At 46.4% G+C, this 17,845-nt stretch overlaps 2 protein-coding genes across 2 annotated transcripts in view; one reads left to right on the top strand and one right to left on the bottom strand.

Annotated features, from left to right (window-relative positions):
- The window catches only part of LOC138510558 (serine/threonine-protein kinase MRCK beta-like), a 2,015,755-nt gene that overhangs the window by 1,692,561 nt on the left and 305,349 nt on the right, over positions 1-17,845 (bottom strand). The window contains exon 5 of the mRNA XM_069626316.1: positions 6,687-6,876. Coding sequence (XP_069482417.1) covers positions 6,687-6,876 — 190 coding nt within the window. The remainder of the gene's footprint in view (positions 1-6,686; positions 6,877-17,845) is intronic.
- Positions 17,079-17,845, top strand: part of SCARB2 (scavenger receptor class B member 2) — a 1,272,731-nt gene continuing 1,271,964 nt past the window's right edge. The window contains exon 1 of the mRNA XM_069626318.1: positions 17,079-17,213. The gene's annotated coding sequence lies outside the window, so the exon portion shown is untranslated. The remainder of the gene's footprint in view (positions 17,214-17,845) is intronic.

Here is a 17,845-nt window from a genome sequence, read left to right as displayed (position 1 = left end):
TCTGACAATTAGCACCCACTAGCATGCCACAGCTGTGTTTCTGCTCGTAGCCCACGATGAAGTCCAGTTCCTGGTTGCAGAAAGGCTTCTTCCTCGACGTGCAGGAGGTTGTGGCTGTGTGTGGGGTCCCAGCCTGTGCTGCAGGTGCAACCTTCCTCCTCTTGGATTGTGGCACAGACTCTGGCTGGCTGATGCCGCCCTGATCAGTATGGTCAGTGGGACCGGTGGATTGAGCCAAGGGAGTGGCAGGTGGAGGGACGACCAAAGGGCTGACTTGTGTCAGTGGCAGCTGGGTGCCCTCTAATGGACCCTGCGCATCAACATCCGCTGTGGCAGGGTCATTGACCGCAACTGTCCTGGTTGGCAGACTCACAACCGGGGTGTTGTTGGCTGCATCTGCCCCTGCACTTGCCAAAACCCGGTTGTTCGGGGCAACAGATGACATTACTGCCCCAGGGACACGAGTCATGGTCAGGGCAGCCCTGCGTGCCCCTACGGTTTTCCTCCGGTCCTGTTGGAAATCTTCCAAGGGCTCTTCAATCGCCAACGCAGCCTGCCCTGGCAGACCCTGAGCCTGGGTGGTGGTGTCCACAGCTGCACCTGCAGCTACCACTACCCTTGGGCCCTTGGCAGTCGATGAAACGGACTGCCGGGTCACACGGCCGCCAGTGCCAGATGCAGAAGCTGCATCTCCCGGAACGACTGGGGGTGGTGGCATGACTGCACCGACACATGGCACAACATCGTGCTCAAGTGGTGCACCCCTGCCTCTTCCCCTCTGCGGCTACCCTGGACACCCGGGAGTTCCCCGGCTCCCTGGTCACCCCGGCCACATCCATGACCACGCCCACCACGCGGAGTATGCCCAGCTAAGGTGCCCCTCACCTTTGGTGCCCTCCCAACCCAGCACAGATGGAGTAGTGCCGGCACAGATGGAGTAGTGCCAATGGGAGGTGTACACCACAATTGACCTGGGCAACTGGGGTGAAGGTGGTGGGATGCAAGATGTTAACAGCCCCCCTGCACCTGCAAGGCTGTATGTGACCCCGGTGATGTTGTGACGGGTCACGCTACGCTCAGGCACCCCAAAACTGCAGTAAAACCGTGCACGCAACCCTGCAGCCTACGTGCGTGGAATCAACCTCCCGCAGTACGCGGTGGCACCCAGTAACATGAAAAACACGTACGCGTGGGACACGCAGGCTACTATGACCTCGAAAACGGGTGCGATACACAGGGGCACCCGCAGTGGGAAAAATAGCATGCACGTCTCACTGTCTGGCTAGCGTGATAATGAAAAACACGCGTAGCCAATACCCCAGCCAATTGAAGAGATACGTCCTCGATCGCTGTGAAGATGTGATGGCGCGCGAAACACGAAGCAGCTACACACGTCGGTCTCCACGAAAGGCACATACAGCGAACTGCTGGCCCCGCTCACCTTTAACCCGTGCTGTGGGAAACGCCTGCGCGCGTCACGTCATTAACGCGTGTAGGCCCTTTCCTCAGATTACACGTATTTACATGCGGACGTGGTGTTTTTTCATGCGCGCTGAACCACTATGCCCACATCACGAGTGAAACGCCCGCGCGCGTAACGTCAGAGAAGCACTTACGCGCTAAGGGCCTTTGGTCCAATTACACGCTGACGTGCAATTTTTTCACGTGCCAAATCACTCCGTATCAAGCTGGCCACGCAACAACACACGGAAGACCACGCTCCTGCCCAGAAGGCTGAATTACTGCCCCCCAGAGACCCGATCACGCTGCCACCTGCCATCTGCTGCCTGACTGCCTGCTGCCCACGTGCCCTGCCATTTGCTGCCTGCACGTCAGCCAGGGGTGCAGTTGCTGTGACCACCCCTGCTGGAACTGAAGACTCCTGACTGGGATTCCATCGCTCCACAGCCCAGCCCCAGGACCCAGTTGCCCACCCACTCCTGCCTCTGGGGTTGCCATGTCGGGCACAACACCATCTGGCACCACTGGCAACCCCCAGCCAGAGAGGCAGAGGGCCACCAGCTTCAGTGCCAGGGAAGTTGGTGTCCTGGTGGAGCAAGTCCTGGGGCAGTATGATGCCCTCTTTGGAAGTTCAGGCGCTGACTATGAAGGACGAACCAGGATCTGGATGGACATTGTGACTGCCATCAACGCGGAGGGGGTGGCAGTCCGCGACTTACATCATGTCAAGAAGCGCTGGGAGGACTTCAGATCCAGGACCCTCAACAAGGCCTGGCGCCTCTCGAAGGCAGTGGATGCCAAGGGGCGCCGGGGCCAGCTGTCGGAGCACCAAATGAGGGTCCTGGAATGCATTTGCCCAGCGCTCTACGTCCAGATCCATGAGAGGCAGACCCATCTGGAGTCGAGCGGTAAGTGTACATGAATGGTGATTGGACGCTGTGCGTGTCATGGTGTGCCAGTAGTGTGCAGGTTGCACATGTGTTTTTATAGGGCCATGTCGGGATGTGTATGAACATGGGCGTGAGGCTGCCACAAGGTGGGAGCCATGATGGCTCGGGCCTTCAACATCAGAGGGGCAGGCATCAGCCAGAGGGCAGGAGGACCCAGGACTGGAAGTGTCTTCCGTGTGGCAGCGGTTAGGCCATGCTATAGGTGCGGAGCGGCAGCGGGCAGAAGAGGCACGGCTCACAATGGTCAGGGCGGAGAACTCCATGCGTAGGGCTCTGAGGCGGGCCGAGTGCCTCGAGGCAATTCGCAGGGACCTGGAGGTCCACATGTCATCGTCCCTGCAAACCCTCGGGGCCATGGAAGAGGACCGCCTCCGGGACATCGAGCAGGAGTTCGATGATGCCCTGGCCTGGGAAATCAGGAAGTGAGCCGTCGGACTAGCCCGCTGCCATTGTAAATAGTTTTTAGAGTTAGGTTTCCTTTTCCTTTTATTTGTGGTCAATGGACAATGCCACACACATTTGTATATAGTTCTATTTTTAGGTAGTTTCTTAGGTAGGTTTCATTTGTTTGGTTGGGCTCATGGACCCTTTACATAGTTGGACAATGGATTGATTTGATATGTTTTTTTGATTTTGCACATGGAATCATGGAATTTTCTTTTGGCCAATGGATTGTGAATAGTTTGATCATTGATTAATTTGATTTTCTTTTTCATTATGGACATGAAGCAATGGATTTTCTTTTTTTACATTTCCTTTGGATTTGCGTTGGTGGAGGGAGAGTTTGGACTGTTTTTCTTTAAAAAAAAATTGGATTGGTTATAATTTTCATTCACTCATCTTTTGCACATGCTTTTCATTTCATGTTTGGTATTTTTGTGTGATTTCATTTCATTTATTTATTTTTGTACATAATACATTTTCATATTTTATTTCTATGTGTGGGATTTGCTCATTGGGTTGATGCATGTGAAAATGTGGGTTTACACAATCAATGCCAACCAGTGTATCTGTGTGACGGACATGTCTTGATGTACATTGTTGACTTTTGGTTTGTGTCTTGAGATAGGCATGTCAGTGTGGGGTGGATTGGGAAATCATTGCGTCTCATGAATGGGGTGGCGTGATGTGGTTTTTTGGTGTAGAAGTGGGCCATGATTCTGTTTCTTTATTTTGTGTAGGGGTGACATGAGTGGGGGCCAGCGGCAGGTGCCCCTGACTGCTGGGGGGTGCGGGTGCAGGGGGACATGAGTGGGGGCCTGCTGGCAGGTGCCCCTGACTGCTGGGGGGTGGGGGTGCAGGGGGACATGAGTGGGGGCCTGCTGGCAGGTGCCCCTGACTGCTGGGGGGTAGGGCTTCTGGGGGACATGAGTGGGGGCCTGCTGGCAGGTGCACCTGACTGCTGGGGGGGGGGCTGCTGGGGGACATGAGTGGGGGCCTGCTGGCAGGTGCCCCTGACTGCTGGGGGGTGGGGTACAGGGGGACATGAGTGGGGGCCTGCTGCTGGCAGGTGCCCCTGACTGCTGGGGGTGGGGGTGCAGGGGGACATGAGTGGGACATGAGTGGGGGCCTGCTGGCAGGTGCCCCTGACTGCTGGGGGGTGGGGCTGCTGGGGGACATGAGTGGGGGCCTGCTGGCAGGTGCCCCTGACTGCTGGGGGGTGGGGGTGCAGGGGGACATGAGTGGGACATGAGTGGGGGCCTGCTGGCAGGTGCTCCTGACTGCTGGGGGGTGGGGGTGCAGGGGGTTATGAGTGGGGGCCTGCTGGCAGGTGCCCCTTACTGCTGGGGGAGCGGCTGCTGGGGGACATGAGTGGGGGCCTGCTGGCAGGTGCCCCTGACTGCTGGCGGGTGGGTGTGCTGGGGGACATGAGTTGGTGATCACTAGTGGAAGGTGACATGTGTGCTGGCTGGGGGCGTGGCCAGGGGTGCAGGGTAGTCCCCTGTGTTGTGGGTTGCCTGCAGGGGCCGTGGATGGGGTGGAGGGCATACCTGGGAGGACCCACACTGCCAATTCACGTGTGGGACTCCCCGTGCACCCCACTGGATACACAAACCCGCTCTGACAGCGGAATCGCGTGTGAAACTTCCCGTGAACCCCAGTAATACACGTACCCCACTCGCACAGGGCCAATCGCGTGTGAAACTTCCCGTGAACCCCAGTAATACACGTACCCCACTCGCACAGGGCCCTTCGCATGTGAAACTTCCCACGAACCCCAGTAATACACGTGCCCCACTCGCACAGGGACATTCGCGTGTGAAACTTCCCGCAAACCCCAGTAATACACGTGCCTCACTCGCACAGGGCCCTTTGCGTGTGAAACTTCCGAAATACACGTACCCTGCTCCGATCGCGTGTGAAACTTCACGTGCACCCCCGAAATACACATACCCTGCTCCGATCGCATGTGAAACATCCCGCGAACCCCAGTAATACACGTTCCCCGCTTGCCGTGTGCTGTGTGGCGGCCCTGTATACTGGTCCAGGGTTAGCGCAGCCCTTTGCGCTGGATTGGGGATTTTGATGGCTTTTCCTTGCACGAGGGGCGTTCTTGGGGGCGTAACTGGCGCTGCTGCAGGGTCGCTGCGCCACTCTGCGCCACGGCTGGTTTTGGTAGCTGAAATCCATGAATACGCTGTGTGCAGAAATGGATTTTAGCACACGCGGCTGGCGCAGACAATCACACGTGCACACTGTGCGCCAGCCGCGTGCGCCACTTGTGCGCTAAATTCTATGAATTACCCCCTCAGTAATTTAGCAACCCTTCCCACAGAGTTGCTTTTCTGTTAGTCTTCTGTTTACTGCAATTTTTACTTAATGGTGGGTAACTAATCTGATTCTTGGACAATTGTTTGTGTGACTAGGAAGACTTCAGAATTGTTTATCTTTGTATTGCCCCATTTGCGTAATGCCTGACTCTTTTCTATGCTTTTATGCAGTCAGCGCAAGTAGAACGTTTCACTTTGGAAAAGGGAATGTTTTCACTTTTCACTTTGCGTCTCTAGAGGAACCTGGAAAGGTGTGGGTTGTGCTAGAAAGAAGAAGGTCATCGGTAAGGGGAGTGATGACCCGGTAAGCGGAGCGGAGGTCGGGTAGTTGCAGCAACTGAAGATTACTGACTAAAGAGTTTCTTCACTTCCCTGCGAGGTTCGCTTCATTATTTTCACTCAGCCAACCTGTGGACTTGAGTTTTGAGCCACAAGTATATTTTGCATTCCTTTTTTCTCTTACTTAACTTCTCATTTTAAAAAGTACTTTAAGTAGGGTAAGACAATTATTTTAGTTATTACCAAGTTTGATAGTAGTTTAAAACTGAAGCATCCAACAAGTTTTTTAATTTTTTAAAGCTAAAAAGGCATAAAAGGTAAAGTAAACACTGGATTTGGAAAACAGGCCTTTTGGAAAGCTCTGAGCCTTCAATAATCAAGAATCCAGAAAAGGTAGACAGAACAGCTTCAATCCTGAATCTCTTCTAGCCTGAATTCTGAAATCAGTGCATTTGAAATACGATTTCCCATACTAAGACTCAATGATTCAACTACTAACTGAAAAAACTCTAGTTCTGATCAGAAGAAAACTGGTTACCAAATTTCAACTAAACTCTCCTCGAGGCTTTCTGCAGAGGAGTTTCAGGTACTGAGATTACCATATGGGTAATGTTGCATATGTACAAAGAGAACAGGAACATTCACAGTTATCTTTTCTCGTAACTGCAGATTTCTGTCCAAGAGAGGTAGAGCCAGAGTCTCAGTTTATTGTTTTATCCAATTCCCCTTTCCCTCAGAGGTGTTGCAAACTCAGCTGTAGAAAAATAATTAGTTGGGAGCGAAACACTTTTGTGGGTCTGTGGGGTTTGGCAGCTTCAGTGGAACTCCAGAGGCAGGACCTCACAAAACGACAATCCTGTTTAAAGCCCAGCTCCACCAGCCAAAAAAACTGAAATTCACAGAGCGGAAAAAGTTGTGTTACATCATGCGTAATGCTTTTATGCCTGATTGTAACAACACTTTTTGCCCTCTGGGGGTTTCAGCTGACAGTACAAATTAGGGAGAGTTGGGCAATAAAGGAAGTCAGACAGTGCACAGCGTCTTCAACCTGCTCCGGTTCATAGCCCATTCCTATTTCAAAGTTCTCTAACCCATCAGTAATTCTTCTTAGAAAGAGTGTGCTTCCACCGCCCTATAGTTGGACAACTTTCTGGCAGAGAAAAACTAGCATAGATCTAGCCAACAACATAACAATACAATATTTGATTTGCCAGACATAGCTTACTTGCTAGTGTATGATATTCCTCTTGTGTCGTATGCATAGCACCCTCCATGTTTTTCCTTTGCAGCTTTAACTGTTCTGTGGTGGCTATCAGATCATCTCCCCTTTTAGTCTCCTCTTCAAGTTTAGCCTCCATTTCCTTTACTTTAGCCTCCATTTCATGAATCATTAATATGTCAGCTTCTTCTTTATCCTAGGTAGATATAAAGATAAATGTAGAGATATGCAAATGTGTATCAATACATACACAAATATGCCTACACAGTAAAGAACATACCAACACAAGGTTTGCCTTTCACAAAGTAAACATTGTTTAGTTTTGGCTATTAGGTGTTACTGAAAGCCATACGTTTAAGCCGAAACTATTGTCATTAAAATAAGAGCTTTAAAATGAGAGCTTCAAATTGGAGCTGTTTTTGAGGGTCTGTGATGATTTTCAATAGAGATGACATATCAGGATGGATTCATAGGCTTTTGGTGTTGTTTGGTTATGTGGCCATTCATTTAATGCCCATTTCTAGGTCAAATCTATGTGTTTTTGACCCATTTGCACCCATCCTCACCCAAAACCACACCCATTTTGCATCCTTTCCCTGCACTTGTATTGTGTGCTGAATTTGTCAGACATTTTTACTTCCAAAATATATACTAGTGCTTTTACGTTATTTAGTATATTTGTATTTATTTTGTATTACAAATAATCAACCTGCTGTTATAGATATGTTTTGTTCCAAAATGTCTCTGAAAATGTCCATGTACCTACTCATGGGTGTTGGTCAAGTGTTTTGGGATGTAAGCAGTCCCTGATTGGATGTGCAGTATGTTAATGATGTCAGTATAATGTGATTGAGTGTAGAGTATGTGCTTGTTTCCAAAAGTTAGTGAGAATTTCATTTGAGACTGGGTTATGTTATTCATTTTAGATACACACTATAACTGAAAGTCGTATCATCCATGCTTGTATATGGAGAATAGTTTTTTCCACGTTAACCAGCAACACCTTCAATCTTAGTATAATTTGATTGCGTCATGTGTATAGATGGCTGTAGCAAGGAAGCTAGGTACTCCCTACGTTCAGCGATTTTGCTGGTTTAATTTAGTTTAGTGTTTGGCAGTAAATCACAAGAGTTTCCTTAATAAAGTGCTGAGTGGTAACTTTACATTTTCGGATTTGGGTCCTTGGCCTTCAAGTGTCATGTCACTTACAGATAAGTTTGTCTCTTTACTTCTTGCATGGACGCAGGTACGTTTCTATCTCCAATATGACTCAATAATACGGGTGGTGTGTCCATTGTTTAGCTGCATTGCAGTCCTTCTTTTATTTTGAAACCATTGGCTCTGATGTGATATGTTCACTGTCTTCTATTTTCTTTTTCATTGGCTTGCATCTCAAATATGAAACGCTGGTTGAACTCAGACTCAATCGTTTAGTTTTCGCATTGAGTATATACTAGAAATCCTGCAGGAGATCTGGCTGGAGCTTTTCAGGTAATCAATGTGGCTTTCATCATACTATAGGTCTCCAGACTGCTTTGTGATGATCGCTGTATCAGTGATTTCAAAACCATATTATTCCGTTCCAGCTTTCTGCACGTTAGCTTTATGGGAGCATTACTTTTGTTGTTCCTCTGATTGAAAATTCGGCATCTACTACAGATCCTATAATAAGTCCTTTACCCTAGGCATTTCTGGTAGCATTTCTTTGTGCATTCAGTTTTCTTATCTGACTGCGATGTACAGTCATTCATTTTGCTAAATGGCCAACCATCTCTATTTCATCATTTAGTATGCTTGTTGTACAGGGGAGAAAAACTAATTTGGTTTTCGTGTTTGAAATGATGAGAATTTTGGTTGGCCTTCATTTGCCTCAAGTTTTCTATGCATTGGTTGATTCCTGTGCGGCAAGGTCCTCAGTTTTTCAAGTTCAACTAGGTATAACCAACCACCTTTCGCATTTGTATTTCAAGTTGTTTTTGCTTTGATGTGTCCTTCAATTTTGCCTATTGGTTGGTCTCGGTATAGTGCAGTAATTAAGTTTTTTCATTTTTTTTCAGGCAGACTATAGATGCCTCCAGAATTACTTGTTACATGGCTCCAGCTCACATAATTTGGCATCAATCGGGTACCTCTTTTTTTTATATCAGAAGGTTAGTTATTTTTTGTCATGAGACACTGGTCCTCATTACAACGTTGCCAGTCCGGAAACAAGGGTGCCGGTAAGCTTACTGTCATCGTTGTTTCTGGACGGCAAAGTACAAGTCTGTGGGGCTGGTGCCCTCCCAACCGGCAGGTCTGACTTGCCAGGCCGAACGGCACCCGCCTGCAGACTTTCACGGAAGCACCAGCACCGTTATTAACAGTGCCGGCGCTGACGTGGTCCCAATTGCCATAGATGGGAATGGGGATCAACATTTTATCGGCGCCTGACTTAACGGACCGCCAGGGTTATTATGCCCCAGTGTTTCTGGCAAGTCATGTGCCGGTAAATCCTTATGGGTCTGGCGGCTACCTGCCGGTTTTACCGGCACGGTTACCACCGGACACGTAATGAGGCCAATTGTCTCTGTTTTTTAACACTTATACATGTAATGTTTGGTTATTTTTCAGTTTCCTTTACTCAAGGCCCTGATGAAGACATTTCCACAGTAGGGTACAAGGTCAAAACTAGGACCCTCCATTAGATCCATGCATCACTTTTGAAAATATTGTTACACGTTCAGTGAGTTGGGTCAAAGTGATTTTAGAACTGCTTTATATAAAATCGTGTTGAATTTTTTGCAAATGTTGCTACACCTCCACATAAGTTTGACATGCATTTCTGGACTATGTTCCACTAGTTGGCCGGTTGATGTGCATATACGTATGCCATCCTTGTCATTTCATAATGATATGTATCATCCGGTTCTGTGCTGATTTTTATACCATTGTCCTACTTCTTTAGGTGATGTGTGTTTTGTATTTGTTTTTTTTACAATCATGTGTATACATGATGCATTAGTTGTATCTGTCTTTGATAGACATTTTCACAAAACCACTTTGTTTTAATGTTTTTCATTAATAAATGATGTTCATCTGACAACTGTCCCAGGGCATTATTACCCTACACGTACACTTGATGCCACACATTATAACATTATTCAATTGTATATGGTGTTTCAACTCAGTTTCCATTTGAGTGGAATACGAAGTTCTTTTTCTTTAAATTACATGTTTCAACAAGATAGCCATTTTCTTTCACAGAATATTGATTTGCAGCCAAGCAGGGCTCTTTGAAAGGAGAGGCTAGCATCTGGTTAATAGCATACACTTGTGCGTGCTGCTCGGTAGCAGGCCTGGCATGTGGGAGAAGAAGAGGCTCATACCAAGCAGGAGGCTAGCAAGCGATTGCTGGAAGAGGTTAGCTCTCTCCCCAAATGGGTCTGTTTATGTTGCTCTATTGTAATATCTTGTCACATTTTAATTAACATCTTTCAATGACTAGTGAATTGTATGCATTGATATAGGGGATGAGCTTGTAGCAGTCTCTTCTCACTTTTAGTAAATCAGCTAAGGTTAGGTGTAGAAGACAGGGGGTACAAGTCTCATGTATCCCTACACTTGAGGGTCACTCTATCCCCATAGTCTTTTATTCAGTGTTAACATTTATTCCTGCGTCTCTTTGTAAGCTATCGCTTTATTTCTAAAAGATAATTATTATCAATTGCCTGAAAGCCCTGCTGATTTAACTAAGCATTAAGACAGTTGCTGTGTTTTTATGCCGCGTTCTAGTATTCAGATTTTCAAGACCATTCTTCTAAGGGAAACAAGATGTTATTTTCCCATTTTCATTTACAGCAGTTTGATGCTGAAGTATGACAGGCTGCATCCACTATTACCCCCTCTTCATCGGCAGAAGATATAACAACAAGCTCGTAATCGGGAACATTCTACTTCATCTATTGGCGAGGCAGCCATTTGTTTTGCATTTCTTAAATTATATGGCATATAAATGAATGGTGTGTTCAAGGGTAAGCCAGTTAATTACTTTATAGTTATCTATTACGGGCCAATTATTCAGTGCAAATATGAGCCTTACCTCTTATTTCCCAGTGAGTTGTATTTTGTATCTCTCTCAGCCGGCAGAGTGACAACTGTGATGTCCCTTTAAGAGAGAGACACGGCGGAGTGATTTAACTCTGTCGCGTGTGCATTACAATAAATGCGGCAGAGCATACATGGAGCACGGACGGGAAGCAGTGTCTTCAGTGTCATGTGTGGGGTCAGGGGGCTCATGGTGTGACAGGCCTCATACAAGGAAGCCGTCCCAACATTGGCAATGACCCAGGTCTAAAAGGATGACTTAAGAGACCATCCTGGAGTCATCCGATGATCATCGAACTACATTAGAAGTCATTTCCACATCATCAGAAGTCATCAGACTGTTAAAGTCATCAGCAAATGTCTCAGAATGGTGGGTGATGATTTGGGGATGAGCTTAGATGACTTGCGGATGATTCCAGCATCATCCCTATTTTAGAAAACTCTTTGTTCCTGATGACTTTAGGATGACTTGCCGATTACTTCAAGAGCATCACCATGATGATTTGGGGATGATTCTGGGATGACCTGCCGATTACTTCAGGAGCATCAACTGGTTTGCCCCAGATGATTCTGGGATGACCTGCTGATTACTTGAAGAGCCAAAACATGTTTGTCCCTGATGATTTGGGGATGATTCTGGGATGACCTACTGATTACTTGAAGAGCATCGCCATGAAACATTTCTTGATGATTTGGGGATGGCTTACTGATTACTTCAGAGCATCACAGAGTTTGTTGGATGATTTGCAGACTAATACTGATTGTCGTTCAGCTTTTGCTTAGTTGCACTTGTGCTGAATGATTTTTTAATGCTTTGCTAAGCACACCTTTTTGGCATTCTTTTTAATTGCATGTAAAAAGCATAATATGGATATGATCATTTAAATTGCAACACCCAATGTAAAAGTGCTAAACCATTGACCAGGAATCACACTTAAAAAGCATACATGCCACAGAAATAGTTTTCTTGCAGTAAAAAGTGACTGGTCACAAATGTCCCCAACACATATTTGGCCCTGTGGAACAAATAAGGGAAACGCACCATAAAAATACTAGCAGCACTTAATGGAAGAAGGGGTAAAACAAGTTGTGAATGGCCAGACTAACTATAGAACCCATCCCAAATGGAAGTCCTGAGGCCTAAACATATCATGCACCCCCTGGGTGAGAATCCTTTGCCATCCAGTCAAAAGCAGGCACCTAGCACCCTCAAAATCCCCAATGTGGCAAGGGTAAAGCTTGACACTATGTTGGGTGAAAATGGAAGCCATGAGGCCTAAACATAAGCATGCGCTCCATGGGAGAGAAACCTTTGCCATCCAAGCAGGCCTGAGCACCCTCAAAATGACCAATGTGGCAATAAGGGAAAGCTTGAGACCCAGCATAAAAAAAACATTGCACACACATGAAAGCCCCCCAAAAAAGTCAAACGCAGCTGCCATGCTGGTCAAGTTGCTGCATGCATACAGAGTTTTTCAATGGCGCACAAAATGCATTTAGAATTCACAGAGCTGGATCGATGCACTCACCTGATATGCTGCCTGGAAACTGAGCTTCTGCTAAAAGAAGGCCTTATGTTGCTTTCATTAGTAATAGCACATAAATAAACTCCATATGAGACCAGAGAGCATTGTGTGTTTGTTTACAAGTTTGCCAACACTTTCTGAAATGCCTTTAAGGCGTCATGACGTAGGGACGTTTTTTCACGTAGGATGCCTACGTGATGACGAAGCTGATGAAGACAATCATGGAGGAAGAAGGACTCCATGCCGTGCAGCGGCAGGTATATTTAGCTGCTGGTGCGCTTGATTTGTTCTTTCTATTTTGGAATTTTGCAGCAACATCTCGTTGTGCCTGTTTCGTGTTTGTCTGGTAAGCATTACACCCCCCCCCCCACAAACAGAGGTGTTTTTGATCATTTCGAGCGATGGCCGCCATCATCCACGCAGCCCCCGTGTGCAAGTGTGACTAATATTAAGTGCTCCTCGGTGTATGCGATGTAACTGTTCATCGCGGGCTGCGCGTGTAATCGGTTTCTGTATGCTGCATGCAAAGCAATTGTGGAATACGATGTGCTTCTGTGGCAGCTATCAATTCCTTCCTGCATACACTGTGGACGTGCATTCTTTTTGCTTTTATGATTCATTGTCATTTTCATTCCTTAATACTAATGAACTTCGGCCTAGAAGGTTGTTCCTTTGATCTCACGAGCATGTTGGGGTGGAGGCTACGGTTCCTTGCAGCATGCTTGAGCGATAAATGGAAGAAAGGGCAGGGAATTCTCCCAGTAATCCTGTGGATCTGCCTGCCCAGAGTCAGGTTACAGTCCTAGCTCAGAATGATGGAGGTAGTGCTATAGTTCACATCCCGGAATCCCCATTGGCTAGGATGACTCTAAAAGTTTCTCACTAAAAACAATCCACTAACACGAATCGGCAGGCAGCATTTTTACAGGATTTATTTTGGATTTTTTGAAACTTGTTTCTCAATAAAAACCAATCCAGCAACACTACACATTTTTACTGCATTTATTTTGGATTCTTTTACAAGCAAGTATAGATTGTAAGATTTATTTTTGATTTTTTCCAACTTGTATCTCTGTAAAAACAATCCAGTAACATAGGCACACATTTCTACTGCATTTAAATGTTGGAAACATAATGTCAAACTAGTTTTGACGCTGGTTGCCGTTATTTCGCATTTTAATCTGATTAAACACTTTGCAGAGATTAGGTTTTATTCATTTTGCATTTTATTGGTGCAAATTACCAGTCCAACTGCACTTAACTAATTTCTCCAGTAGATAATGCCTAGTCGCTAACACTCAGGGTATACCAATTTGCAGCAATGGGTAGAAGGAATGGCTAACACCTCGGCCATATCTCCCATCATGCCACCTGACTCGCTGGACGGTGGCCGCCTATCTCCTGCCTGCCACCCGGTACAGCTGTACCCCTCCTCTGTGCCCCTCTGTATACCACCCCCGGCTGCGTATCTGTTCTATTGTTACCTCTGAAAACTGCTCCGTTATGCATCTGTATTGTTGTATACCTCTGTAAAGCACTCTGCTGTTTCTCGAAGCTTGACCTGCACTTAATAAATTCAATAATAATCAAATAGGATCTAGTCAGACTAAAATTGGTATGCATTAAATTTGAAAGGATGTTTTGATTTAAAACATAAGACCATACAAATCTCATGTAACAGTTACAGTTCTTTTTATTTAATATTTGTCATTTTCTTTTCATAAAACATATTTGGCAGATGTCAACATTTCTTTTACTTAACATCCTGGACACATTAATAGCACAGTTCTTCTTAAAGCAGTTTTTTTACTCCCCACTTTCATTTAAAAAGCCGTCAGTAGTAGAATGCACAATGAAGTAATGGTGACAACACTTTCTGCCTCATCACGAGTTTGGCGGTAACCCTTACATGCGGCGGCAACGCTATTGCTGCTGCCGCGATTTTGGTGATTTTTGGCCCTATGGGGAATGGGGACTTCCCGAATGGGCCCAATGGGGAATGGGAACTTACTGTTTCAGCCAAACCTGTCATCCGGCACTAATAGCGATGGGGGGTTGGCGGTAACGCTAATAGTCCAGGTGGTAATACCGCCGGGGATACCACCCAACTCGTGATGAGGCCCTTTGTCTTTGCAAGCTGTGTGGATTTCCTTAGCCAATTAAAAGAATCCGCTGCTTCTTAATCTAGGTCATATCGACTTGGCGGTGCATGTCAACACCTTGTTTAGCATGAATATTTTTTAACAGAAAGCCAATCAAATCTTCAAAAATAAAACAATTATTGATATACAGCGGGCCTTTAAAACGTACGCAATCTGTCAGATGGATCAGAAGCAAAGAAGATGGTCTTGAGGTGCTTCCAGAAACAGAGATGGTTCTCCTCAATTTTTCAGAGAGGCAGGGAGGCTGTTAGAGGAAGGCCACAGCCAAAGAAAGAGATTTACCACCAACTCGTTGCTTGGAGAAACAACTGACCCTGTGGGAGTTGGAGGCAGATGAGTGAAGAGCTCGAGAAGGAAGATATTTAGGAACTTGCTAACTGGCCACCTGGTGTACCTCTGAGTCTCACAGGTCCCAGGCACTCCTGCCAGTCCTCTCTCGCATTTGCCACTGGGCCCTTCACCCACTCACCTTCAAGGCACTTAGAAATAACCAGAGAGTGTGGTTCTCTCTGCACTTACCCCAGTCTCCACTGACTGGGTGCACTTGGACCTTCCCCTCCCTGTTACACTCTATGCACTTGCACGATCCAAATGCATATGCCTGAAGATCGTCTGTTCTCCCCTTTCTTCTCCCCTTAATTGCACTTGCAAAACTGCAGAATTGTCGTCAGGCCTATTTGCTGTGTCTCAACTGTTACATGTATTTTACGCACTTACTCTGCCTGTGCAGACTATTATCATCGATTTTCCTCTTGTTCCCACCCTCCTTGAGCGCTTTGAACCACTTTCCTGTGTATAGGCGCTATATAAACAAACAATACAATACCTTAAAGTGATTTACAGCCTGTACTCTCCATGCAGTATGCTTCCACAAATCTCCAGTCGGCCACTGCACATTAATAGCAGGCTCTTTGTTTAAGCAATGTGCCGGCGGCCGTGTGATCGCAACGCCATTAATGCGCATCGCGGGTCCGCGCTATCCCTGCAAGCTGCTGCCTGTGGGATAGTCTGTGCTTATATTGCACCGGCATCGCGGTCCTTGCGCGCACTGCTCGCGGCACTGTTTGTGTGATTGCCTGCATTGCAGCGACTGTGTCCAATCGAGATTCACATTACCGGTAACTCGATCCTGCCACTTCATGCATGGTGAAAAGGATCTTATGAAGTTCAGAAAGTAAACATGTTTCCTGCATAGGGGCTCAAAGGCTTAGCCCACAGTCACCTAGCGCGGTGGGGAGATCTGCAGCAACTGAGGCAGTATTTTCAGTGAATACGTATTTTTCTACATGTGTGGGGGTTGGGGGGCGGCTTCGGAGGGCCTGCGATCTGGAGCAGACAGCGGGGTTGATCTGCTTAGGGGTGGATTTCATTTATTTGCTGAGACGTTAACGGGGAACCCGTGGGGAGGGGGTTTGAGCTCCTTCCATTTTTTACAAATCATTTATGTTAAATTAACAGACCGCGTTTTTTGGTGTGGAAAAAATGCATTTTGCTTTTCGTAAGTTGTTTGCATAATGTTTTTTTCTGCCAAACTGTCTCATCACACGACATTCCATCTTAAGTGCACACATTTTTTTTAAACGAACATGCTTTACTGTGCGTGAGATGACTATCTGCCACGGTGATTCTGTACACATCTTCGTTTAATTTGACTCAGATGCATCATATCATCATTTTTTTTGCATATTTCACTAGCTATGTGTTTTTTTAATCTTTTAATCACGTTTTATCTTCATGTAATACCAGTTGAGTGATTGGATTGCAAAGTAACAGGCAGCTCTAAAGGCATCTATTGCTTAACCCCCCGTAACAGGAGGCTTGGCTTGTAATGTGTTGCTCCTACCAATTCTACCTGCATCTATTGCATTAAGCCCCCGTAACATGAGGCATATGGTATAGGATGCAGTATATACAACCAACAAAGAACACAATATATCTATTGGAGCATGTTTAGCCAGGGAAAACAATGGCACGGGCCATGTGGTTTGCAATATATGCTCCTGTGCAAACGAGGACTCAGTATTAAGCGCATATTTCAGTATCTGGGCCTCAACGTCAGCCCGAGTCCCTCCCAGCGCAGTCTTTCAGAGCCTCTTGCCCACTTGCCCAACCGGGCTGTTGTGGCTGAGAGCCATCTTAATCACAGCTTTGCCTTGCAGGCTGCAGCCACGCTTGCTTAGAGTGGAAAACAGTGTGAGGCACGTGTGGGGTACAAACATTATAATGGAGAGAAAGAAATACAGCCAGGGGTTAATAGCCACTGGTTTTCACTAGATGGACAGCCAGAGGGAGCTGAAACACTAAATCCGCACTGAAAAGCTACCAATCCTACTTTGTTAGCAAGTGGCTGATGTGGAGACACCTGTGTTAAAGGGCAACAAGGGAATAGTAACATGAAGGAACAGAAGTGAAGGAGCAAAAGCCAATAATGTGAACATTCTAATTGTCAGAAAAATAAAATGCATTTAAAATTAAAACAAATTATTGTAACATGAGATGTGTGTGTTTTCTCTATGTTTATGGTAGTGTACTACGTTTCTCACTTTTGAGAGCTATCCACACCGTTTGTGGCGTGCGCTTGCTTTTTTCCTGATTATTTTGATGGGAGTCAGCTTGTTTCGGGCTTGTTTCGGAAAGAGATGCAGCTTGTTTTTTCCTTCCGACCTGTAAACACTGGACTCCACCACCACACCAGCAGCAATGGCGGCGGCCGAGATTCCAGCGTGGGCCAGGGAATCGAAACGCATGAACACCAAAATAAGGTAAGCAAGGGATGGATGCCCTTCTAGGCTTGCTTCATTTAGAGGCATTTCGCTGCGCATGTTTTTGATTAGGACGCATACAATGTTTGATTTACGAGGAAGACGACCTGCCTCCCACGCCCCCCTCCCCAAAAACAGCATTGTCTGAAAGGCGCGCGTTGGCTGAAAGCTTGAGTACAACTTCTCAACATCACTGTGAGGAAAATGTGAATTACATAAAGCGACTCCCTGCACGTGAGCCGCGTTTGTTTTTATGATGTGGAATGCAAAATTTAGGTGAATGGAGAATGGATACAATAGCCCATCACAATGGGAAAGCGCGTGCAGGCAGCAGTTTCACGCTCGGCAGACATGAAGCTGCTTTACACTTTAAGCTGAAAAGTTCACCAATCTGCATGTACATCGGGCGGCAAAGAGGATACTTTCCCAATGTTGCTGGGCCCCTCCAGACCCTGGCAAACATGTAAAACCACTCTCCAAGGATCACTGTGAAATGCTTTGCGCTACTGTGTGTTTTAATAAGTTTAAAGGTCTGCTAGGAGTGAAGCACACCTCCTCCAAGTGAAGCCACTGTAAACAGTCTGCGGGGCACACACATTTGTATTGGTATATGCTAGCCAATATTTATACTG

This window comes from Ambystoma mexicanum, chromosome 6p (assembly GCF_040938575.1).
Source record: "Ambystoma mexicanum isolate Mex_15411 chromosome 6p, UKY_AmexF1_1, whole genome shotgun sequence".
In the NCBI taxonomy this organism is placed as follows: Eukaryota; Metazoa; Chordata; class Amphibia; order Caudata; family Ambystomatidae; genus Ambystoma; species Ambystoma mexicanum.
Note: the sequence above shows the minus strand (reverse complement) of the source record. Positions and strands in the feature narration are given on the sequence as shown.